Raw genomic sequence first — 25341 nt, 5'->3', positions numbered from 1 at the left:
TATTGGAAGTCCTAGGCAGTCCTGCCTGAGATGTGGTTTTTTGTGATAGTTTTCTATCCTGTTGAGGTAGAGGAGGAAATACAGTGATTTCTATCACTTGAGCAAAGCAGGACTCAGCAAACTTGGAGATAGTCAGGTGACCTTCACCTTTTCATTGATAAATTTAAAATTGCCTTGCAAACAATCAAGATAGTAAATTATGTTTAAAGGCTGTGAATAATCTCAGACATTAAAAAAATCCAAACTGATGCTTAGATGCTTTTGAAGGCTTCCTAAATTTTTTTTTAACCAAAAAGTGTTAAATAAAGCTCCGTTCCCTCAAAATAATTTAGTTTTGATTAATTGTTTTTTTTCTTCTTTCCCCTATCCCCCACCCTTCTTTTCCAGCAACTGGAAGCAGCAGCTGCTCGTGCTGCTGAGGAGGAGAAGAAAAGGCTTCAGACTCAAGTTGAATTACAAGATCGCTTCAGTTTGGAGCTGGAGAGAGAAAAAATGGTGAGTAGTGCACGAGGGGTTTTGCTGCTATTACACATAGGGAGCCACGTGTTCAGCAAGGGTTTCCCTCACAGACAGCCACTGAAAGGATTCTACAGATTTTGCAGGAGGCTGGAGAATGGAATCTGTTGCATTTATTTGAGATGTGGGATTAAAATATTTTTACTGGTGAATTCAAATACTGGATCAGCTTGGCTACAATTTGTACAACATTCAAGGTTTAAATATGATTGGAAAATTGGGGGAAAATAGACTGTTTGAAGGATAAATGCAGACTGAAGTTCTCCTTGCAGTTTTCAGAGATAGAGAACCTGAGGCCAGTACTTGCTGTATGAATAAGCAAAATGAATCAGACATAATCAAAATGCATTTTATGTGTTCCTAGAACTATTGGTTTTTTATGCTGTGTGTTCTTTTACAGTTATACACACACACAAATATAAAAAAATAAAGAAATATTGCTGCTTTACAATACGGTTACTATTCAGCTACACTGAGGATTCCCCAAAGAACTGATTTTCAGTCTTCAGGGGCTTTGTCAGGTTGTTCTGTTAGTTGGGGAAAAGAAGTAGAAAAAGTGGTGTGATGGGACATCTCAGGACATTAATGCACACAGTGCTGCTTTATGGGCTGAGCATGAATTCCTGAATACAGTCCCTTTCCGGGTCACTGGGATTTGGGTCAGCTGAGGGGAGCAGCCTGAAGACCAATGGGGCAGGACATGCCAGCCCCCTTTATCCAGTCTGTGCCTTCATCCAGAGACAGAAGTGTGTGAGATACACTGCTGCCAAGGGGGGAGTGAAAACAGTGCCATTAAAGCAGCCTGACCTTCATGTCTGGCCTCTCTACAACCCTTCTCTTCCTTCAGCTGTGTATTGCAAACTAAGCAACAAGATCAAGCTGACTGAAGTTAGGTTTGAACCCCAGTAGAAATCCTGTGCTGCAGGAAGTAGGTCATTATAAGTAGCCTGTGTAATTATTTATTTTTTTAAATGCTCTTAGTTCCACATCTGCAGATCTAGCCTCAATTTTATCAGTTCTGCTCTACAGTCAGCAGGAAAAAGTTTGTCTTTGAAAACACAGCCTGAGGGAAACCTGGCAATTCCTTTAAAAATTGGAAACTTGAGTTGAATGGTAGCCCATGTGTCCCAAATTTATCCTGCTAGGTAAGACAAAAAATGGAAGAGCAGGTTGCTCAGAAATCATCTGAACTGGAACAGTATTTACAAAGAGTACGTGAACTGGAAGAAATGTATAAACAGCTACAGGAGGCATTGGAGGATGAGAAACAGGCACGTCAAGATGAAGAGACTGTGAGGAAACTTCAGGCCAGGTATGGCTTTGGCCAGGTGGAAAAGTGTTTCAGTTCCCCCTGCCAACAGTGTGAGTACCTGTGCCCTGCTACTAATGACTGCTTGCCTCTTGGAATGGGCCTTCAAACACAGGACAGATTTTATTTTTCCTTAAGTTATGAAGGCTGAATCTGCTGTTGATGATTTTTAAAATACGTCTGATTAGCCTTTAGCAGAGGGCAAGCTCAGGAGTTTTGGAAAAGCAGGTGCATTTATTTTTCCATCAAGTGTTGTGCATGTCAGCATGTGAAAAACTGAGATCACTCTGTACAGGCTTTTCAGCTGTTTATTTTATAAAGCAGTATCTGTAAAAATTACTTTCTGCTGTATTTTATCACAGGTTTAAACTGGAATGATAAAGGGTTAAATTTCCTCTTACAGGGGCTTTGTGGAGTGAGGGTTTTTTCTTCATATTACTTAGTCCTTCTGAGACAATGAAGATAACTTATGCATGCCTGTTTCTTCTGGGGCTTTGCGTTGTGTATTTGTATTATTGACTACATTTTCTGAATAGCTCTTTGTAACAGTCAGACTGCTTGCACTGCTGACATGACACTGAAGGCAAGTCAACAAACAATAACTTTTTCCCTGCTTCCCAAGCTTTTTTAAAAACAATATTCTCTTTCCATTAAAAAAAAAAAATTAATTAATTTGGCTTCCCTGCATAGATACAACTTACATTAAAGTGCATTTACCATCACAATCCCCATTGCAGATTGCTGGAAGAGGAGACAGCAAAGAGGGCTGAACTGGAAAAATGGCATTTGCAGCAGCAACAGACCATTCAGATGACAGAAGCAGAGAAGCAAGAGCTGGAAAACCAGAGAATGATGAAGGAACAGGCTCTTCAAGTGGCCATGGAGCAACTGAAACAACTTGAATTGGAAAGGAAGGAGGCTCTTGAGCAGTATGAGGTGAGCTGCTCTGGTCATCAACCTCTCATCCTTACCCATAGATTGAATTTGAAGTTCTTCAGTATTGTGCTTCTTTAAGGGTTAGTATGGCACAAAAGTCATAATAGGTAGGATAGTTGGGTTGGTTGTTTTTTTCTTTTTTTTTTTTTTTTTTCTAGTTTTTACTCTGTTTCTAGACTAGAAGATACTTTTGAGAAGAGGATCTGTTTCAGACACACCTCTGAACCTCTTTTATTTATTTTTGTTGCAATTTGCATGCAGACCAGCTCAGTCACATCCTGAAATACTCTGTACATTTTTCTTCTACAGCAGTCCCACTGCTGCCATAACTGGGTGCATTTTGCTTCTGAGGTGGTAATTCCTGCAGTATTTTGATGATCTCATGGCATAGTATTGTCTTCTACAGATGAAAAGTCAATGTGTTACTGTAGACACCTACTCCTCAAAAATGTGTTTAAGCACTGCATGGAGGTTGAGGATAGGTAGGAATTAGCTCAGATCTTCAGTGTGCAGCACTGCCTCGTGTCCCAAAAGCCAGACCTGCTCTCTGCTCTGCTGAGTGTTTTTGGGGAAGGTCAGTAACTGTTCATGGAAGAAATAAGAGCCAGAATCCAGCAAGTACAGAGGCTGAAGTGCTGCACACTTTCCAGGGCTGGAGAGGTGTTGATCCTGCATTTATTTAGGTCAGGAAAGAAAGCCTGGCTGGGTTTGTGTTTGACAGGGGAGGGTGTTTATGGGGTGAGCTCTGAAGGACAAGCTTGGCACAGAGCACAAATGCTGCAAGCAAGGGCCCAGCTGGGGTAGTGTGGCCACTTTACAACTTCCCAGGGTGGTATTACATCTCACGGCACGCAAGATTGCTTCTGGCTAATACTTGACTCTTTTTTCAGGTGACATCTCAGGCTTTTTGTATGGGAAGCGTCATTTACTACTCCAGAGGAATTGCTGAATACAATAGACATCTAAAACCACACAAAAAAAACCCCCACAAAAATTATTTTCAAAATAATTACACATTCTAGCCTTCCATTTAGAATTGCCCAAAAGACTAGGCTGAAGAATGAAGACTAGCTTCATTACACAGCTACAGATTATCATAAAACCTTATTATTTTGGGATTCTGTTCTGGCTTTTGGTTTAAAAGGTGTTGTACCTTTATATAAAAACAGAGTAAAGCTGTTGTTTTCAAGTGGGCTCTGTCTTATTTCAGGAGGTTAAGAAGAAGTTGGAAACAGCAGCTAACAACACCAAGAGTTGGAAAGATAAAGTAGCTCATCATGAGGGATTGATTCGACTAATAGAGCCAGGTGAGTTATCAATGGAAGAGTTACAAAAATATGTATTTATTCTGTCTCATGCACTTATATCACTTGGTGGTTTACTGAAGTCTGCCTTTTCCTGTAGTTTAGTGGTTTCACAGTAGCCTATAAATATCACCCTTTGTGACAACTGCTGATGGGAACTTCAAAGTTTTTACCTCTATTGGCCCTACTATAATGATTTTATTATCATTATTGTTTGTTTCTTTTATGTCTAAAACAAAGCAAGGATCAGCCTGAACGCTGCATTGTGGGAGTGTGATCTCCCTGTCAGAACTGCCTGTCTCAGGTCTTGCTCTCTGCCTTCTAGGCTGCAAGAATCCTCACTTAATCACAAACTGGGGCCCAGCTGCCTTCACTGAAGCTGAATTGGAGGAAAGACAAAGGAGCTGGAAAGGGAAGAAAGCCACTTCAGAGTGACAGTGGCAGCTGACACGTGGCCTGGAACAGGAGCCCACCTCCCTCGTTCTGCTTTGCACAGAGCAGCCTCTTGCTTACAAAGTTTAGTTTGCTCAGCAGGTTGGGCCTTTCTGCTCAGAAATGCTGTTTTACCACGCTGGAGGGTCTGCTCAGAGCTCAGCCATTCCAGTGGGTGGAGTCTGACAGGACGTGCTGTTTTCTCTCACTTTTCCAAGACTTTGCAACTGAAAGTTTGTATTGAAACGTAGCTTGTGACAGCCAGAGTTGTTCCTGTACTAGCCTGTAACAACCTGACAGCAGCTAACCAGCCAGGCAGCATCACTTTCATTCCAGAAGGTGAGGGAAGCAGTTGTTCTGCTGGTTCAGTTTGGTATAATTTCAACCCAGGATTAATCAGTCCTGGAGGTTGTGTCCAGCTCTGAGATGGAGCATTACTTTTCCTTCCTCCTTTGACTTTTGCTCTGTCCCTCTGTTGCTCTCTGTACAGTGCTTAGTGCTCAGACACATTCCCTTGGCAAGGGGGGCTGGCATCAGTGGGTGCCTGCTGCCTGCTTGGATTTGGTGTCCTGTTTCCCTCTCTTTGCAGGAATCCAAGCAAAAGAACTGGAGATAGGCATATAGAAAACACTGCTGTAAGACATTTGGAAAAAGCAGTTGTGCAAGACTGTTTTTGTACTGTCTTATACTAGAGAAGTGCTAAATTAAGCCTTAAGAGTTCTCTTCATAGTTTAAAAGATGATGTTTTGGCTCACAGATTTCTGAAGCAGATCAATGGAAGGTGGTAGCACACACAGGGCAGCCTCTGTGTCAAGGCTGTTTTTGTGCAAGAAATCCGATAATAACATCCCATCATTTTTAGATGTGGCACTTCTGTCTTACTTTCAATTGGAGACCAGATTTTAAAAATGTAAGAGTTTTTTAAAATAGAAATTATAAATGTGTAGTGATAGTGCTTTAGGAAAAAAAAGTAATTCCTGTCAATAAAATAACTTCAGTCTTTCTAGTACCAAGGCTTCCCAAAGAGCCTGCTGTTGTGCCTTACCATTCTCTCCTGGGACAAAGTCAGTTATTTCTGTTCCTGTAGGGAATAGGAACATGGCTGTGACTTTGCTTGCAGATCTCCCACACCAGCATTGCTCAGTAAAACAGGATTCCTGCCAACTTGTACAGACATTTTGAGATGCCCCCTCGAGGAGCAGGTGCCCACTGGAGAGGCTTGTGAGCAGCTCTGACTGCACCCTGGCCATCCATCCCTCACCTGCTTGTCCGTTCAGCTGCAAGTTAAATTATTTCTAGTAAATAAGAAGTGAATTTTTTCAGGAGGATAAGCAGTGCCTTGGTGTGCAGCACTGTGAATCTTGGGTCTTGGAAGAGCAGAAGCTGTACAGAAGTGGTGTCCAGATTTGGAATCATAAATAGCATTTTATTTGCCTATTAACTAAGACTCACTCAAATACTGAATCTTATCAGACATTTATGTTCTAGTTTTATCTTTATACTAATTGAAATCTTTAATGTTTCAGTAAACTGAGTGCTGATTAAAATGGCAGGAAAATCCAGGATCTTCCTATTTATACTCACTGTACAGGAAAACAGTAGTTCTTAAACTTGATAGCAGTGCATTTTTTAAATTGATCACGTTAACAGGAGCAATGTGAATAAAAAACCCAACCACCTGTAATAGAATTACTAATGTACACAAGGTTAAACTTTGCTAAAGGAGCTGGAACAGTATTTGTAGCTACCAAACATCTTATGTGGAGAGCAGAAGGGGTATTCGGGCTAAACTTGTTTAATTTTTCTAACAGTCTTTATTTTGGACAATGTTTTTTTACGAACACCAAATGATGCATGTTTTCATATTTTTTACTGTTCTTTAGAAATAGCTGTTTAATAAAGTAATGTAAAGTCATTTACATTTTGGAATTAATGGATGTCTTACTGCCTGGGTTTCTTTTGACCTATTGGAATTCAAAATCCAGCGAGTGTTGCATGGAAGTTTAGTGGTCAGATCAGTGGCATGTTAAAGGCATAATAAATGTGGTGATCACATGATAACAGAAATAGACTTTGTTTTAGCAGCACTTCTGCTCTTAAATATTCATATTCAGTACTCCTTGCTGCAGCCTGGGGCAAGGGCAGAGCAGGCTCAGCAGAGAGCTGAGGACAGACACACAGCAGCCTCTCACAGTGTGTCAGCCCTGTCTGTCTGTCCGGCTGGCTGGCAGAAGAGGAAGTGAGATAACGTTCCTTTTAGTTTCGTGGTCCCTGCTTGCTCTGACAAAAAAGCTTTGTGTGAAGCCTTGCTCAGTAAAGCTGGGGGGAGTGGTTGGTTTAAAAATCAAACCATTTGCATGCTGAGCAAAAATGCCCCTTGAGAATGTGCCCCTTAGAGCGACACTGAGCAGCAGCCCCAGGGAGCACAGAGCCCTGGGTCACCCAGCTGATGGATTGGGGAGCATGGCAGTCTGCATCCCGCTGGGCTGGGGGTACTGCTCTGCTGGCCCACAGACCAACGAGCCTGCTCATGGTCAGGACATCCCTGCTGAACTGGGATTAGGGATGCCCTAACTACACCTCAGCTTTCACAGAGGCCAGGGGAAAGCTGTGGCTGCTGTTCCTGAACCCTTAGGAAATTCACTGGAGGGCTCAGCCCACTTGTCTGCCAGACTGAGGTTTCATTTACCTGCTGCTGCTGGAACAGACCTGCGAACCACAACCCCAGTACCGTGCTGTTCCCTCTAAAAACAGGATGGGGTTTGGTTTAGGAGTTTTCTTTGTTTTTTTTTTTTTTTTTTTCTTTGTAACCATTTTATGGAGCTGATTGATGAGCCATGCTCACTGGATCACACATTCCCAAACAGGCTGGCTTCCAGCAGCTCATCTTACTCCTGCTCATTTCACGGTCCTGCATGAACAGCCCCAGAAGCAAAGCCCCTGCAGAGGAAAGGAACAGTGTCCTAGGACAGAATCTGTATCTGGGCAGGTGGGGAATTGGAAGCAGGTGATCATTAAGGTCCAAAAGAAGCACCTGTTTGGCCCTGTTAATGGCAGGGGGATTGGAAGCAGGTGATCATCAAGGTCCCTTCCAACCCGGCCATCCTGGGATCCTCTGTCTCGGTCATGCAGAACATCTGGAACGAGATCTGCACCATCCCCTCAGTGAAAGCGAACCGAAAACAACTGCTCTGATTTTAATCTCAAATACGTGAAGCAGCTACGTAAACAAATTTTGAGCAAACCAGTGCAGAGCCAGGAAAGGGGATATCTGCTTCGAGGCAAGAGGCCATTATTTGTTCCCAAAGGAAGAGGTGCTGGAGGGCGGCAGGTGTGTCATACACTTGTCCTCTGAGAATGGCATTACTTGCTGGTTACTTGATAATTGTATGTTGATAAGTGACTCTCTCTGCTTTTGTTTTGTTTTTCGTGGGGTTTTTTTGTTTGGTTTTTGTTGGTTTTGGGTTTGGTTTTTTTTTTTTTTTTTTTTTTTTTTTAACCAAATCCTTCGGGGTCACTGCGGCAGCTCCGGCTGTCCCCGCCGGGACCGGGGCGCGCCGGGGCTGCCTCATCGCCGGGCTCCGGCTGCCACCTCGTGGTGGCCCAGCCCCGCGTCCCTCGGCGGAGATCCCGCGGTGTTCCCGGCTCCGGAGGTGTCCCGGGACAGCCGCCCTGGCGCTGCTTCCCCTGCCGGCGGCGGGAGCCTGGGAAAAGCGCCCTGCCGCCACCTCCCTGCCGTGCCGCAGCTCCGTCCCTGCTCCAGGAGCCCGCTGGGCTCCTCTGCCAGCTCAGGGTGCCCACAGACACCCCGTCAGCCTAGGGGGAATTTTTTTTTTTTTTGTCACCACGGGCTTGTGAACTAATTCAGACGTATTTAATTAGAGCGAGGGAAGTACTTCCCTGCAAACAGCCTTTGCCCCGAGGCTGCAGGAGCGCGCCGAGGATGTGCTCAGCATCACGTACTCCCCTTTTGGGAGCAGGGCTCGGGCTCTTCCCTTCCAGCCACGCACGGTGTGTGAGGAGAGGGTACCACCTCATGTGGCCCTGAGGGCCAAAATAAAGTGCAAACAGAAACTTGGCGACACTTCGTGAATTTAGAGGTTACTGTGGTTTCCACACCTTTAACTGTGAGCTCCGACTGCCTGGAAATGGCAGGACTGAAAAGTGCAGAAAAGCACTGTCTTGACTGGCTTCCTGGGCGTGTCAAAATCCTTCTCAAAAAGGGAAAGGCCAGTGGTTGTTTTAACAAATAAGATGAAATTATATTTGACAAATGTAGCTGCATCTCACCTCCGGAAGAAATTAAAATTGGAATGGTGTGATGCAGAACAGTTAAATTGGAAACATGGAAAGGCTGTGAGAGGGAGATTTAATGAGGCAGGTTTTAACACCTGTGTGCACAATCCTGGAAGAACCACTTGACAAGAGCCCTTCTCTTGCCTTTTTCCTCATATTTTAGCCTAATTGACAGAGGAAATGTAAAAGGATATCACCAGCAGGGTCAGAGGAAAGTCCATGGCAGACTGAACTGAATATTGATGACAAGAAAAAAAAAATCACGATCTCCAGCACAAATGCACTCACTTCTCCCCATCAACCATTACTTTAAATTCCTTAATTAATAAAACTACAAAAAAAAAAAAAAACAAAAAAAAAAAACAAAAGCAAAACCCTTTCTACTCTACACTAATGCTCATAGCTCACATCACTCTTCTGCCTACCAAAGGGGCTTGATGTAGCACCAGCTTTGCACACAGTTGTTAAAGTAATTGCTAATTAATAGAGCTGCTTGCTGTGGCTGCAGCAGACAAAGGCCTTTAACAGGATCCAGGTACAACAATGTCTTCATGCAAACACTCACCTGCTGTCACTCTTGTTGTTACGTTATTCTTGAGCACACCTTGATATCTCAGATGGGATTGAAAGCTCAGGCTCAGGCACAGACATGAGACAGTTGCAAAAGCAGCCTGGACTTGGTGTTGACATAAATTAGCTGTTTCAATGCCTACCTCAGCATGGAGATTTCTCACTCTAAAGAGGCTTGTGCAGCTCAATCATGACTCAAGGTGCAAGTGCGGGGGACATGCAGGTCCTCTGGGGCGCTGGTTCCTCAGTCCTGAGTAAAAAAGAAAAAAAACCTAACAAAACAAACCACACTTAAAAAACTTATTTATGGTCAGACTTTGCTTAGACATTTTCAAAAAGTCCCTCTCACACTGGGGCTGAATTTTTGCATTTGGAGCCCTGCAAAGTTGTGTTCTCTGAACCATTTCCTTGGCTAGTGGCACTTTGGGCCATTTAGTCTCTCCAAGCCATGAAGTCAACCACCACATCTCTCTGTGAGGGTAGAGCGTGCTCCATTTTCCAGCCAGGCTTTCCTCCCTGCCAGAAAGATCCATGTGGCCATGGACTGCTTATTCCCAGACAGGAGGTGGGAAATAATGGGAGCAGGGTACAGCCTGCTCCCACCCATGCTGCCACCAAAAGCTGAGTGTTGTGTCACTGCTCCCTGTGGGGATGGAGGTGGCACTTTCTGTGTTTGCTGGTTTGCTTTAGATGGCCATTGCCTGCCTGTGAAGGATGCACGAGGGTTTCTGTTGACCCATGGAGCTTCCTGGGGAGATGGCTCGTCCAAAACAACCAACACGCCAAGGCTGGTCTCACATGACAACTGCCCGTGGCTGCTGTGGCAAAAGAAAGTCACCTGCCTGTGCTCCAGCACGCACTCCACACTGTCACCATTACAGATGGCAAGTGCCAAGCCCATAGCTGCTCTCAGCCACCTCCAGCCAGCAAATCCTTCCTGCTACAAGAGACAATCCAGAGGATGTATTCCTTGAAATCATACTTCAAGGAAGGGTGCAGGCATGGGGTATGAGAACCAGCCTACCAGAGGGGAAGGGGACAAGGAAACACCACCAGGTGCTGGGCACCCGTGCTGGGCACCCATCAGCCAGGGACCAGCCCTGCGCAGCTCCGAGGCAGCTCTGCTGTGCCCTTGCCCGGCTCTGAGCACTCCTTGCCACTGGTGTCCCTGGGCTGCAGGCAAACTCGGGGTGCTGGGTGCTGTGTGCTGGGTGCCGGGTGCTGTGTGCTGGGTGCTGTGTGCTGGGTGCTGTGTGCTGGATACTGGGTGCTGTGTGCCGGGTGCTGGGTGCTGTGTGCTGGCACAGCGAGCTCCCGGGGCAGCGCCGAGCCCGGGCAGCCTCTGCCGGTCCAGGGAGCGTCTGCTGAGCCCACAGCCCCTCCAGGGCAGCGGAGCTGCACAGCCGCTGCTGCTCTTCCAGCTTCCCATTCTTTTCTCATTTTCATCTCGCCCCTCCTGACCAGCCCCAAGCCCCTACATGCCGAAGCAGGGTGAGAAGACTGACACGATTTTTCCAAAGCCCCCGGCGAGTCGTGGGACCCGCAGCCCAGGGCTCCGCCAGCTCCTGCCCCGGCAGGCCGGCCGGGCAGCGGCTCCCCCAGAGACGGGGAGAACAATAAGGAATACCAGATCTGCCGCAGGAATGCGGGAGATACCGTGGCGGGGGGCCCCGAGAGTCTGGGCAGCATTTGCTCACGGCTTGGCCGCAGCCCAGGGGATGGCACTCGGGCCGCGCTGTCGCCGGCCGCCGTGGCGGGGGATGCGCGGGGGATGCGCGGGGGATGCGCGGGGGATGCGCGGGGAATGCGCGGGGGATGAGCGGGGGATGCGCGGGGGATGCGCGGGGGATGCGCGGGGGATGAGCGGGGGATGCGCGGGGAATGCGCGGGGGATGAGCGGGGGATGCGCGGGGGATGCGCGGGGGATGCGCGGGGGATGCGCGGGGGATGAGCGGGGGATGAGCGGGGGATGCGCGGGGGATGCGCGGGGGATGCTCGGGGGATGCGCGGGGGATGCGCGGGGGATGAGCGGGCCCCCCCGGGCGCCGGACAGCAGATGGCAGCCGGACACCGCCGCACGGCCCCGGAGAGGCCGGGAGCACGGCCCCGCTCGGCAGGCTCCTAATGAATCACATGTGCGGATCCCGCCCGGGGATGCGGCTCCGCGCGGGGGTTCCACGGGGCCGGCCCCACGCTCCGAGCCGCGTCACTCGTGTACGTGCAGCACCGCACCGCTGCTGCTCCGCCACAAACCCACACCCAACAGCGGCCAAAACCTCTGCCCGGGGCTGTGCCGGCTCCCGGGGAGGGAGGGAGAGGGCCGGGCACAGAGGATGACAGCACAGCTGGACACCGCAGCTCGGGGGCTCACCCCAGGGTGGGCAGCCGCGATGCCCGCTCCCCCTTGGGACACGCTGGTCACCCCGAGCTGCTCGGGGGACTGAAACCAGCGGCTGCACCCGCCGCTGCCAAGGCCTGACACGCCAATTAGAGAGTCATTACTCTGTTGAGTAACATTTTCCCTCAGTGCCTTAGGAACTTTAACCCAATTTTGAAATATAGGGGAGGCTAAGTTGTATTACCTTAGCTCAACTACTCGTGTCATAAGCCCTTGAGAAGTGGGACTGGAGGTTTTTCCCCCCTCCAGAAACTTTTGTTGGCTCAAAAAATCCTTGTTTTTTTCTTAGCTCAGACACCAAGAGGGGGAGTTTTCAACTTCCAAAAATAAATCAAAGACACCATGATGCCTGCAGGGTATTTGTTTCTCCATAGGAACGTGAACCTGGTGGTTTAGTTTAAGAGAGGCTAAGCTAACTCTCACATTTTCTACATTCCTCTTTTTCCTGATAGATCAAGATCGACAGGTTTGAACTGTTGTTTTAATGAAAACCTACTACTCCTGAGAGGGTTTCCTGTTTTAGAAAGATGATCTTCCAGAGCTACAAAATTCCAAACAATTTGACTTGCTATCACCTTCGTCAGGTCCCTTAACCTCCTTGTGCCTCTGCTGGGCATTGATGAAAGATGGGTGATCTTTACCCATTAAAAAAGCACACAGACATCTGCAAAGCAGTAAACTGTCCCCGAAATGAGGGTTCATTAAGTGATACTCTGAACCTGTGCTCACCAGGTGCACATCAGAGCTTGCTGAGTGAGGCCTGGAAAACACAAATTATACCAGGGCAATACCAGAGCTCCGTGGCATCAGCCCCTGCCAGCCCCTTGCAGTGTCACCTCCAGCTCCTCCACCTTTATTCCTGATCCCTGTCAGCGAGAAAACCTCCTTGGAGCTCTTGGGTAACAACCACAAATTGAAGCAGCCTTTAGCCTCTAATTAACTGGAGTTAAATCACCACTCATCTACCCCCAAAGTTTCATGGAAATTAGGCCAGCACTCTAGCCAAGCCCTCTTTTGTCATCTCATTCAAGCTGCTGAATCAATTCCAGGTAGGTTTTCCCCTCCTCTGTGCATGTGGAGCCCTGACAACACTCTGGGGTAAATCTAAACATGACCAACCTCAACAATGCACCTCTGGAGAGTTTTCAGAGCTTAAGCTCTGCATCTCAGAGCAAGTATGGGGTAGGTGCAAATCCCTTGTTGAAGGTTCAAGTATTTGTTTTAAAGTCACAAGTATGACAGGACTCCCTGAATAAATTTTTGGTCCAGGAAACTGAACTTCAGCTCCCAGTTTTGTTAATTCTGCAATCCAAAATATTTTCTTTGCTGTTTTTTTTTTTCTTGACTTTTAAAGGCAATTAGGATTTTCCAACTGTTCTAACAATTTAGAAGCTCTAATATGTAAAAACACTTTCTTGTGTTACAAAGTTTCTCCAAATTGTAAAACGCATTACAGAGGGGAGGGAGCCAGCCCCACGTACACTGTTTGGGCTGCTCTGCTGGCAGAAAATGACCACTGGCAGCACTCAAAGCATGGAAAAAAGACTTATCACCCAGATCCTTCAAACAGTCAAAACCGCCTTAGCTGGGCAAACCGGCCCTGATTTCTCAGCACTAATCCCTGGAGGTACAGGTCTGTTGACGTCAAGGCTGCTGTGGTTATTGCAGGGCTCACAGCCCTGCAAACATTCTGTCTGCAAGCCCCAGTCCAGCCCACTGCACAGAAAAGTTCTTCAAAAGCTTCTGATAGGGACAGCTGGGACATGGGAATGTCGAGGGCTCTCAACACCTCCCCGCTCACCTGCTCCATCTGTGCAGCCAATGGTTTTAGGGATCTTTGAAAGTCACACTTCAAGAAGCCAGTTGCTTGACTCAGAAATCCTCCTGGAACATTGCTGCTTCCTGTCTGAGCTCCTCTTTTAAAAACAGGTTTTCTGCCTGCTATCTGAAAGAAGCCTAAAAAAAAAGAAGACAACAAAGCTCAGGAAAACACTTATCTGACATGTAGAAGCTCACAGGTGCAACAGGAAGGAATGCACATGCCCATCAGGAAAATGGGAAAGGCATTAATGATTTTCAAAGCTAGACTCTCACTTGTAATTTTTCCCTGGCTATTATTTTTTAAAGATGTGAGGACTCCTTTTATCAGGGAATGTTTCCTGGAAAGTTCTTGCAGAAAGAGCTTTTTTTTTTTTAAAATCCCTTTACATTTCAGATACGTGAAGCACTTCATAAGCTGTTCCCTGAGTACTGCTCAAGGGCAGGAGTCATTGGGATTTTGGGGTATGCTGAGACTTCTCAGCTTGCTGGAGGAGCTGGAGCAGAGCCAGCAGCTGTGAGGAACCAGCCCTGTGCCGGTGGTGGGATGGCACATCCCTGCCCCACGGAGCTGCCAGGGAGCTGCTTCCTTCTGGATGCAGAGCTGCACGTGGGCTCATTTTCTTCTTTCCCCTGTTCTGCAGTGCAGACATCCCCCGGGGTCCCAAAACTGCAGGATGATAAAACTCATCCTTCCTTCTGGCCCGGATCCTGGACAGACATGTGCACACGCTTAGTGCTGAGCATGTGAGTAGCAACACCGATCTCCATGGAGCAATCCACATGCTTGAGCCTCTGCACATTTGGGAGCGGGGAGAGGAGGACACTGGGTTCTCTGCTTGCCTGTTTTACATACCACTCCTGGAGATCCCACCCAAAAGAGAGCCGTGCAGCAGGACGGCGCTGAGCTATACAGCTATTTTTATTTCCATCTCTCGTGGCCTTGCTGAGACCTGCTATGAATTATCTGGGATATCACACCCCAGACGAGTCCAAACAACAGGTCTTGCTGCAGACTGTCTGTATTTAGAGGGGTGATTTAGTTACTGCTTCCCCCCACCCCGTCTTCTTTATTCCCATTAGTGACACGCTGGCTGCACAGAAAACTTATTCATGCTCTAGAAATGTAATATTTACTCAAAACAATTTTTATTTGGCTTGGCTTCTTCCCAGTGCCATAAAGTGATAGCCAACCCCAAGTGCTTACATAGACAACATGTGCATCTGAGTCATATTTATGATCCCCGTTATAAAAAGCACACAACCTTGTTGTTTGGTGCAATAGGATGGGACTGAAGGCATCAGCACGTTTTGAGCATAGTCTGTCTCTGGAATCTGCAGAAATTTGCCATGCTCCAAATTTAGAACTTGTGGGTGGGAGCTCGGTCAGGAGCCAACTGTTTATACCATTACATCACAGGAATTGAGGGCTTCGTGCCAAGGATCCAAGGAAATTAATAAAGAGCAGAGGCTGTCCAGCTGCTTGAATTTAAAGTCATGGCAGAGAGGTAATTATTAATAAATATGGCTTTATTCGGAACATCGTAATCTCGCCGCTTAAATTGAACATATCCCCTCTCTATACTGCAGCTTACCGTTCTGTTGGAGCTTGCAAAGACAATAGGAAGGAATGAACTTCTGTAAGAGGAAGGCCCAGGGAAGCTGGGATCCTTCTCCCCAGAGGCTCCCGTGGTGGCTCTCCAGCCGAGCGCACGTTTGCCGGGGCATCACCTCTTCCCCGGCTGCGGGAGGGGGCCGGAACGTGGCGTGTCTTCTTCCAGCTAAAACACACAAGGTCTCCAATGGACAGGGATCAAAGCCATAGACAGCTGATTAGAAGAGAAATTCAATTTGTTTGACCTCCCTGTGCTGGGGCAGCCAGTGTAAGCTCAAATGTCACAGCCTCCAGGGAGCTGATGGTAAAGCGCAGGGTGACCCGAGCAACCTTCCGTCATGTTTGGGATGCACTGTGTGTGCCCACAGCTCAGGCAGAGCTTGGCCCTGGGGTGCAGAGTGTGGCTGGGGCTTAGGGAAGGGCTGTGCTGGTGCTGGGAGGGGACCCCTGCCCCGTGCCCCCGCAGATTGTGGAGCCCAGGCGTGCCACACGCCGCTTTCGGCACCTCGAACGCAGAGCGCACAGCACAGGCACCTCCCCAGCTCAGCCCTCGGCCCCCAGCAGGACAGGCTCTGCAGGAAAACACCTGGCTCTGCACACAGAAAGGGGTCGGGGTCCCAGTGCTTGGTCTGCATGTCAAGGCTGAGCACAGGCTTGCCATGAAGCACACAGCCAGGAGAGCACAGCAGTGTCTGTGGAAAAGGGGCTCCCCTGATGCTCAAACCACAGAATTGTTGGTATGCAGCTTCAGAGATTTACAGCTTATACTCACCTCAAGGGTATGCAAAAGCTATGAATAATTAAAAATATGGCTCTGAGTTCTCGAGGAAGTTCCCCATTTCCATTTTACAGATAAACAAGCTGAGGTAGAAAGCAACTGAAAGCTGCTTCAGTGGAATAATACTGTCAGCAAAGCAAACATTAGAGCTGCTTGGGAGATGCTCCTGCACCCACAGATCGTGCTTGCACATGTATTTCTTGCAGCAGCACATACCAAACAGCTTTATGCATCCATGCCTCACCAGGAGCCAGCAGAGCAAAGACCAGCAGCTTCCAACAGTGCCTGCTTTTGTCTAAGCACACACACACATAAAACAAAACAAAAAAAAAACTGTTTAAAAAATACAACCAGCAGGTTAAAAAAAAAAATTAAATAATGCCTTCAGTGGTGGGGTCACAGGGTGACAATTTCCACAATGGAAAGAAGAGAGTCACTGATAGGGAAAAAAAGCAGTTCTCAGCTTCCAAGCAGAAATCAAGTCAGTTCAACTCAGTGATCTCAGAATCATAGAATAATTTAGGTTGTGAAGACCTCTAAGTCATCGCTCACTTCTTAAATGTGGTATTTCCACCTGCAACACAGGCATGGACATGCAGGGGGTGTTACAAGAAGGCAGGCTGCTCTAGACTCAACAGGCTCTATTACTGGGTAAACTTCTTGTATTTTATCTAGAAAAATACAATGCCAACCACTCATTCCTGCCAAAGAACCCATGGAGATATCCTGACCCCTGATCAAGTACAATGCTATATATATTTTCTCCCAGCGTGTAGCTGCTCATGTTGGACTGTATTTTATGTTTTTGTGAACAGCTGTGAACATCTAAAGATTAAAAACCTCAGGTTTATTAAACATCCCACTTATGGTCAAGATAAGCCCTCCTGTGATGCGTGACTCACAGAGAGAGGCTGGGACACTGCAGTGGGTGAGGAGAGCCTTTGGATGCTGCTTCCCTGTGGGATGGGAGACCTCTCTGCTTCTTTCTGGGGACCTGGAGCTGGCTTGTGCATACTGAGAGCATCTCACATGCCTCTGAAGAACTTCCCCACCTCAGCAATGGCACGAGGAGACTTTGAGGGAAAGGATGAATGGATTTCAGTGACTGGATAACTTGCAGAGAAAAAAAAAAAATTATCAGGGCAGAAAACAGCCCAAAAAGTATCATCAGAAATTTGCCAGAGCAAAAAGGCAAAAGAGTTTTTACTTCCAGCATGAATACCCCTGGTAGGTTCAGGCTGAGGAGTGAAGTAGCCATTTCACCTGCAGTCTTATGCAGTTTGGTACCCCAAAGTTTTTTGGTGTGTGGTCCTCTTGCATGAGAAAGTCTGCAATGGCAATGCCACTGTTCCTTCCACATGTGGATAAAGGTGGAAGAAAAAAAGTCAGCAAAATGATCACTCTTAAGGGTGCTTCATGCACCCCCGAAGCTGGGAATGCCTACCTGCCAGAGCCACGCAGGGGATGTTCATTGTCCTCAGCCCTTCCTTTCAGATTTTTCAGGGCAGTAATTTCACTGCCTGGAGTCCTGCATTAGACAATTGAAATTAGCAAGTGATTCCATGGAAATAGCTGAAATGCTTCAAGCTATAGCCCAACAAGTTTCTAACCTATGTCCAATCTCCAACTCTTCCCACTGAAGTCAGAAGCAATCCCTCCTGCCCCATCTACAGTTCTTAGAAATGCAGTGAACATTTAAAATTTTGGACACCTTGCCCATTCTTATAACAGGTCAAGAGTCGGATTTCCAAACTGCTGCTCATGCTGCATAGAAAAGTCCTTCCCAAAGTCCCCTTGTTTCCAGCAGACAATCCTTTATTTCACTACTAGCTCTAGATGCAGCCAAGCAGCATCCTGTTTAAAAGTCATCTTCCAACAGCAGCAGCAATGAGCACATTTGGCCAGCTAATTCACCTTCTGCAGTCACGGAGCTGGACTCACAACCTGCTTTATCTCCTGGCTGTGTAGCTCGTGAAACCAACCCCAACTGGTAGCAGAGAAATATATAAAACATGCAGAAGGGTTTTATGAGAAGGTGGGTTTGTGGCTTCTTATTTTGACTTGTTTCCAGGAGATTCTTAAAAGTCTCAAACCCTGGAATTAAGGAACCTCGGTTGCGCCTTATTTTCCAGCAATTTCTTTAGAAGATGAGTCATTTGGAAAGCACGGGAAGCATCAGAGTAATTGCTTTGATGTCTTTTACAGAAATTTGGGATGGATTTGAAAGAAATGAGGGAAGTGCTGTTATTTCCTCTTGGAATGGCAGGCTGACATGACTGGTGCTGTTATACAACAAAGCGAGCAAACAGCGGCGCACACGCGAGCCCGGCAGCGGCCGAGGAGCTCGCCCTCCTAATCGAGTTTAGGTCTGCATGCTGATGGACTCAGCAAACAAACACTCGTGTTTATTATAACAGAATGAACAGAATGTACCACAGACATTATGAGTCACTTTTCCATAGGACGCCTGGCTATTCTCCGGGTTTGGAGAGGGAAAAGTTGCACCTCTCTCTCGCTTTTACAAAGCTCTAATGAGCCTGTCCCAGCGAGCTGTCACCCTGCCACATAAAACCTGATTCATTTGCCTTTGTGAAAATAAGCGTGGCTTTTGACAGGACACCCTGCTCTAGGCCCTACTAAATCAGTCAGCCAGACTCACTCACAGGTGGTTTGAGTCTGGAGTGCTTTTTGAAACAAAAGTATGCAGCCAGCCTCAGCAGCATGTCGGCTGTTTTCCCTTGGGTGACAGGCTGTCCTGCTGCATCCAAAGTACCCCTCCTCCTCCTTCTCCGTGGAACAGAGTCTGCCTTTTAAAATGGGCCTTTAAAACCACAGCTTTCCATAAGAAGAAGATTTGTTGAAAGCAGAGTTCGGGGAAGGGGCAATGAAAAAATGATCACAGTTTTATTTCAGAGCATGTAAAACTCAAAAAAAAAAGCTGCCTATTAATTCCCGGGAAATTCTGATTAAAGTAGGTGTCCTTACAAGACCCTCCTGCAAGAAATTCAAATGAAGGAAGGGGAGGGAAAGAGATTTTTAAGTAAACAAGTGAGAAGAGCCAGGGAAAACAAGAGCAATAAGCAGAGTCTCAGGTGGCTGACTTGGCAGAGCGGGGCGTGAAGGAAGGAAGAGGCTGTGGGACAACGAGCCGCTGGCGTTTACAGTAGTCAAGAAGTCTCTAGAGTTTGTGACTTTAACCACAAGTTGCTTAACAGCACTGTATGCTCCTTCTCCTTCATATCCAGCCCCAGCCATGCTGGCAAATCCCTCTGTGAGTCAAGAGGGGGATGCAGGTGCAGGGTGGTGGTGTTGGACAAAGGAGCAGGAGGATGACTGGCAGAAGTGGTGTTTCACTGCCCCCTGAAATTACAGGAGTGTTGATGAGAAAAGCTCCTGGCTCAGGTCTCAGTCCTTGGATAGGAGAAGGCTGGTGAGTAACAAGTTTGGGATTGAGGGGCTGCCCTGCAGTGTAGACAGGGTCATGTACAGTTAGAAAGAATGTTTTCTCCCCCTGAAGTCAGTGAAGGCCTTCCAGTGCCAGAAGAGAGTCAGGAGAGAAATGTTGTGTTTGTCCCTTCCCAGCGATGGATGCAGAAGAGCAGAGGATCCACTAGAGAAGAGGCGAATGTGAACTGGCACTTCAGAGAACAACTTGTTGCTGTGGCTTTCTACCAGACATTGAAATTTACTGTGAAAGGCACCCTTGATTCATGTTTGTGATGGAGATTAACCTTAGCTAAGACTCTGCAAGTTAGAAAACCATTTCAGATTAAGAAATTAAATATTCCCCAGGCTAAAGACTGCTCAGGTTGTATATCTCATCCCTATGGGAATTTGCAAGGATCTGCAAATACATTGTTTTAAAGCTACCAGCTGCAATAATGGAGAAATTAACTGAATGACAGAAAAGCAAACCCTAAAATAGTCACCATTAACCCCAGGAGGGCTGGGGGTGTGTTGAGCTGTGGTTTTCTGTGCTCAGTAGCGATGTGTCATCATAAAGAGCCTGCATTTAACAGAAGAACAATGCTGTGCATGCTGTCACCTTCCCAGGGGCTCCCTGTGCAACAGCTTCTCCAAACTGCTCCATTTCCACTGCTGAAGCAGCTCATTAAAAAAAAAATATCCTCATACAGCTGGGAATTCTAAAACTCCACAGGAGCCTGTGATGCCAAGGACCTTTATTCAGAGGCACACCTCCATTCCCAGTGCTTTGGAAGCTGATCTTTTCCAAAAATCTTTCTGTAGATGCTCAGGAAAGGATGGATATGGCCACAGTCCTTTCAGCATGAGTGATTATATCTTAAAGGGATATTCTCTCTCTTCAAAAATCCCAGTTCTTAAAAATTCTAACCCATCTTTGTGCTGGGTTAAAAAAAACCCATCACAAAAGAGCCAACCCTTGTGCCTATGTCAGTGTCTTAGCTGTATACATTTAAACATTCCATTGTAAGCTAAGATTATCTTGCCTCCTGCCCACTGAGACATGTGGGTTTGGCTTTATAAGGCTCATAACTGGCCTGCTTGAACCCTGTCCAGCAAGTTTTCATCTAAATTGATTAGGACTTGGAACGTATTTTCTTGGACAAATTGTGTTCTAATGAATAGAACACTCCCTCACAGCTGTCCTGCCAGAAAGCCAAGATTTTTTCTGTCTAAAAATCATCCCAAAGTGACCCTTAGATAAAGTTCAGAATCCGTTTTCATTTTTTAATTAAGAAAAGGTTTGCTTAATTCCATTCCATACATTTCAACGCTAGGCAGCTGACACACGATTCCCCCTAAACATTTTCTTTTAAAGAATTTGGTTGTGATGTCAGGTCTGCCACAGACAATACATTTCTAAACACACTGTTTACATTAAACACAAAGCATGAGGATGGTTTCAGCAGGAGGAGAAGCCTCTCTCTCCCCCCTACCTGTAGATGGCACATAGAGCAAACTCAAGGTCGGCTCCATTCCCCACATGATAAATTTAAACATTAATGAAGACAAACAAGGGATGTCACTATAAAGCCTCACCCAAGCACCAGATATTTCCACAGTGCCATTCTCCAGGGACAAGGCTCCCCAAGAGACCCCTCCTGACCCCCAGTAAGTACCTTCATGAGCTCACCTTCAAGTCCAAGGGTAGACTGGCTGGGAATTCCTGCCGCTAATTATTGCTGGCCAAATGAAGATGGCACTTCCCTGGCCACTCCAGGGTAAAAGTTGTCCCTGTTAGGATGAATACACCTTTTCTCTTTAGCATTTTGCTCCATAGTTCTTCTCCCAGATGTCCCAGCTTTAAACCTCAGTAAATGTTTGTGTTATGATTAGCCCATCTGGAATTTTTATTCTACGACCACTCTCATGGTAGAGAAGGAGGATTTCATTCAATCCAGAGTACCCAGGGGACATCCATTGTTACATCAGATTCCTTATCTCTTAGCAAGAGTATTTCTAGGAACCAGGAGCACAGTTTGAGACAAGATCAGATTCTTTCTAGTCTTGCAAAAGATGGTTTTGGAAATAATGTTTTCAGGACTTAACTGACACGTGGCAATCAGAAATCAAATATATATGCAGGAATTGAAAGGAACTGGTCTTTCAAGAAACACAACTTCCCAAGTCTTTAAACATTAGTTATATCTTTAACAAGACGGGAAACTGAGGCAAAGTCACTTCTCCTCAGTCTTGAATGGAATTTGACTACTCCAGCTACCAGCCATGCTCAGAGAAAAGCAAGTAAATCACGAGAAATTACTCTGCTGCAAAAGAAATGAGCATCATGGAACTGCTTGTGGAAAATGGGCCATAAAAAGTCAGGACATGCTGAGCTTCAGAAATTTACCTGGAATTCCCTGGAGAAGATAGGACCTGCTGCAGTTATTCTCCAATGCTTTTACTGAAGGTTGGTTCAGTCACATCAATATGATTAGTCAATATGCATCATTAGATAGCAAGATGTTAAGCTCTTATGCTGCTTTGACAGACTGATTCAGAAAAATATCATGCACCCCTTCTAGAGTCCATGTCATCCTTGGCTGTGGGTGAAGAAAACTGGGTACATCTGCAGCCATTAATTTGAGCCCCATTTTTATAAAATTTCTGTGTGCTCTTGAGCCATTAGAACCTAAATATAATGACAGGGAGTGAACACAAACAAGATTTGTGAACACTTTATCACGCTGTATTCTGCAGCCTGCTATTGTCTGGAGATGTGGTTATAATGAGCAGATTATACAGCATTAAACCCTCCTGAAAGCATAGACAGAAAATATGATATAATCTTGCTGGGGGCAATTATCTTTAAACACAAGAACAGCTTCTGCACCCAGTGGAGAGTGGCAAGCAAAGTTATGGGCCCAAGGCGAAACAATGACCAGCTGCCAAGAAACATCCCCGTTAGCCTTTGTTAAAGTTTGCCTTTTTAAAGTCATTGTGCAGCATAATTAAGTTGGTAACATGCAGATGAGAAAGTGGAAAAAATGTGAAGACATAGGGAGATGAAATGCTAAAGCACTGAAAGATGTCACCTCCTCTGTGAAATGCTTATATTGTGAAACAAAAAGAGAAGAAAGAACGAGTCATTTCAGGATAAGTCTGGAATGAGAGATAAGAAGATTCCAATCTTCTGGTAGTCTCCCACAAAACCTTTTTATTTGCGTTCTACATCACAAGGGCTGAGTATGAGCACAAAGCAAGAGGGCAAGAGGGAGAGAATAGACAAGAGGAACTGCAGCCTAAGAAATGAGATTTCAAGACTCAGGGGCTCTTTCAAGATCCTGAGAACTTGATCCACATGTTCCTTGAAATGGCAGCAACAAGAGCTGAAGGTTTGATGGAGCCTAAGTCATCAGAGAATGAATAACTTGGAGATCACGGATGCACAGTGATAGGAAAGCAGAAGAGGAAGCAGAACTTGAGTCAACCCTTGTGATCACCTGCTGGTGGCTCCTGTGTGCTACCAAGTTTGATCACGGGTTTTAAGCCTTTTTTGGTTGTGCTCTAGCTTGTTAAAGACACTCAGCTCCTCTCACTGTTCATATGTTTTGCAGTGTGGGATGTGTGAGTAGTTTCATGCCATTATTTAAAGCTTTTAAGCAGAGATAGACAAAAACATTTAGACAGAGACAGCAAATTCTTTCTTGAGTTGAAGAGGAGATTTCAGGCCAGATCCCAGTCCAGGTTAAGTTCCCCTTGCACCATTTCCAGATTTGGGCTGTCTTGGGGAGCAGCTGGGAATTTCCTGATCCTGAGGTGACCCACAGGTGGCATAAGGCCAGACAAAGCCAGACTTGTGCCTGCTCCCTGCTGAGAAACCAGGGGCTCCCCAGATATCTGGTGACAGGAGGGGACAACAGGCATGCACTGCTGCTGTCCCCCGGCTAGGAGCTCAGCAGGCTGAAGTTCCAAAACTCATATGGGCATTTCTTGCCTTCACCTCTGCTAGGAGCTGCTGCAGTGTGCCTGGGAGCACAGGCACCGACAAGGAGAAGGCAGCAGGCTGCTCCCAGGGCTTGTGCAGCGAGCAGAGGCTTCGCCCTGGCTTGTGCTCCTGGCATGACTCAAAGGCTGCCATGGAGGTGCCCCCCTTTTACAGACAGACAGGCAGGAGGCTGGCAGCAGGACCAGGCATTGCATTTCCCTTTAACCCTTACAGACCCAGCAGTTAATCAGCACCTAAGAGTCATGTGGATAGCCAGCATCCCCGAGCGGCTCTGGCTCAGGCTGGATTTCCACTCTGCTTAAATGACTTCTGCCCAGGGACTCAGCCTCAAAAAAAACCCACAAAAAAACTCACAAAAAAAAAAAAAAAAAAAAAAAACAAAAAAAACAAAAAAAACCCCAAAACAAACAAACAAAAAAAAACAACAACAACCCAAAAAACAGGTGCTGGACACCAGGTACATCAGATACAAGCTCGTGGTAGGTGGTGTTTTGCAGGATCCATCCTGTACATTTGTACCTCTGGGGCTGGATGGAGGGACAGGAGGGTTACAGGAAAGGCGCAGTACAGCATGAACGAGCCAAAATGTCAGTGCTAAGCAAGCAGAACAGAGAACCAAAGAGAGATGGGAATGGAGTAGAAAGCTCAGAATTATGGACAAAATAATGAATCAGCAGATCTAGAAATGGGAACAAGCTGTCAGACCTTCATCTCTTATAAGGAACAACGAAAATATCTTAATTTCTGGCAATTTTGATGGAAATAGAGTTATGCAACACTGATATTGTTCACAGTGATTTAATTAAGACACTGTCAGCACGGTCAAGCCTAATTAACCTGGTATTTAGCCTTTTATAGGAGACAGTTATAAAAATGTGCCCTTCACTAAAGCCCAGCATTCTAGAAATGGCCCCAGTCCTAGAAGGATCACCTTTTTGGCACAGCAGGCTCTTGAGACCATCCCACTAAGGTGCTAAGATATCTCTGAAAAGTTTACAAGTTCATGCTGCATTCCTGGCCTACACATCCTCTCCTTGCAGTTTGTGGGAATCTGGGGTGTCTGAAGAATGCAGAGTCAGGCGTCCTGGCAGCATCCCATCACCAAAATTATTTCACAGAGAATTAATCCCCAGTCCTGACACTTCTTGTCGTGTGAGATTCAAATCTCTGCCTTTCCATGCTCATTACAGCTCAGCAAATGCAAAGACTAGACAATGGACTTGCACCACTTGTGAACATTTTGGTTTCTGGGCTGGATAGTGATAGCAGCAGTTCACTATGTGGAGGAACAGGCTCCTCTGGATGTCAGCGAGAGCCTATGGGTAGAGCATGCCACAAACCTCAGCTGCTGTCATGTACAGCCCTATTCACTGGGGCCACAGCACCTCTAGCACTGCCTCCTGCAGCTGTGGGACATGCCTTTCTCCTTGCCTCGTGGCAGCAAGCACACAGCAGCCTGAGTCACCAGTGAAATCAGCTAGGTCTCTGGTGGGCTCTCTAGGAGGCTATTATAGATAAGATTCAAATAGAGACTGAAACATTAATATAAATGAGAGTAACAACCAATACTCCCAGAAAATCCCATGTTCTGCAACTGTTATTGCTTCATCAGTGACAGGAAAGAGCAGTGTTCTAAAATAGAAGTTCACTTAATTGAATTTCCCTGAAGGCACAGAAAATAAGCTTCCATGAAGTGGTATCAATTGTTCAACAATAACATGTTCTCCCAGCTGAAAACTGGGTTAGGAATTTGTATTGTATTTTCACAAAACATAAATCCTAGCCCAGTTTCTTCCTCCTCCTCGAGATAACGAGGCAGATTTCACCTCAGTGATTACTGAGTTAGACTATGTGGGTCAGTCAATGTTCAGCTTCTCCACACTCCTCCTTAACAGAGCCTGCTGGATCCACCACGGGGCTTTAGATGCACTAAGCCA

The 25341-nt window shown here is 46.4% G+C and overlaps 1 protein-coding gene and 1 long non-coding RNA gene across 4 annotated transcripts in view; one reads left to right on the top strand and one right to left on the bottom strand.

Annotated features, from left to right (window-relative positions):
• Nucleotides 1-6412, top strand: part of SWAP70 (switching B cell complex subunit SWAP70) — a 35746-nt gene extending 29334 nt beyond the window's left edge. The window contains exons 8-12 of the mRNA XM_021529474.4: nt 388-495; nt 1662-1828; nt 2563-2761; nt 3972-4068; nt 4391-6412. Coding sequence (XP_021385149.1) covers nt 388-495; nt 1662-1828; nt 2563-2761; nt 3972-4068; nt 4391-4500 — 681 coding nt within the window. The 3' untranslated portion in view covers nt 4501-6412. The remainder of the gene's footprint in view (nt 1-387; nt 496-1661; nt 1829-2562; nt 2762-3971; nt 4069-4390) is intronic.
• Nucleotides 343-25341, bottom strand: part of LOC146767295 (uncharacterized) — a 50490-nt gene continuing 25491 nt past the window's right edge. The window contains exons 2-4 of one of the 3 annotated variants that reach the window (XR_014955546.1): nt 15175-17500; nt 13563-13717; nt 343-9613 (exon numbers count right to left, since the gene is read on the bottom strand). This is a non-coding gene — a long non-coding RNA (uncharacterized LOC146767295). Of the gene's footprint in view, nt 9614-13562; nt 17501-25341 lie in introns of all 3 variants that reach the window. The other 2 variants (XR_014955545.1, XR_014955547.1) reach the window with 2 other exon arrangements.

This window comes from Lonchura striata, chromosome 5 (genome assembly GCF_050655825.1).
Source record: "Lonchura striata isolate lonStrDom1 chromosome 5, ASM5065582v1, whole genome shotgun sequence".
Lineage (NCBI taxonomy): Eukaryota > Metazoa > Chordata > Aves > Passeriformes > Estrildidae > Lonchura > Lonchura striata.
The sequence above is the reverse complement of the archived record's forward strand: the minus strand, read 5'-3'. Positions and strand labels throughout refer to the sequence as shown.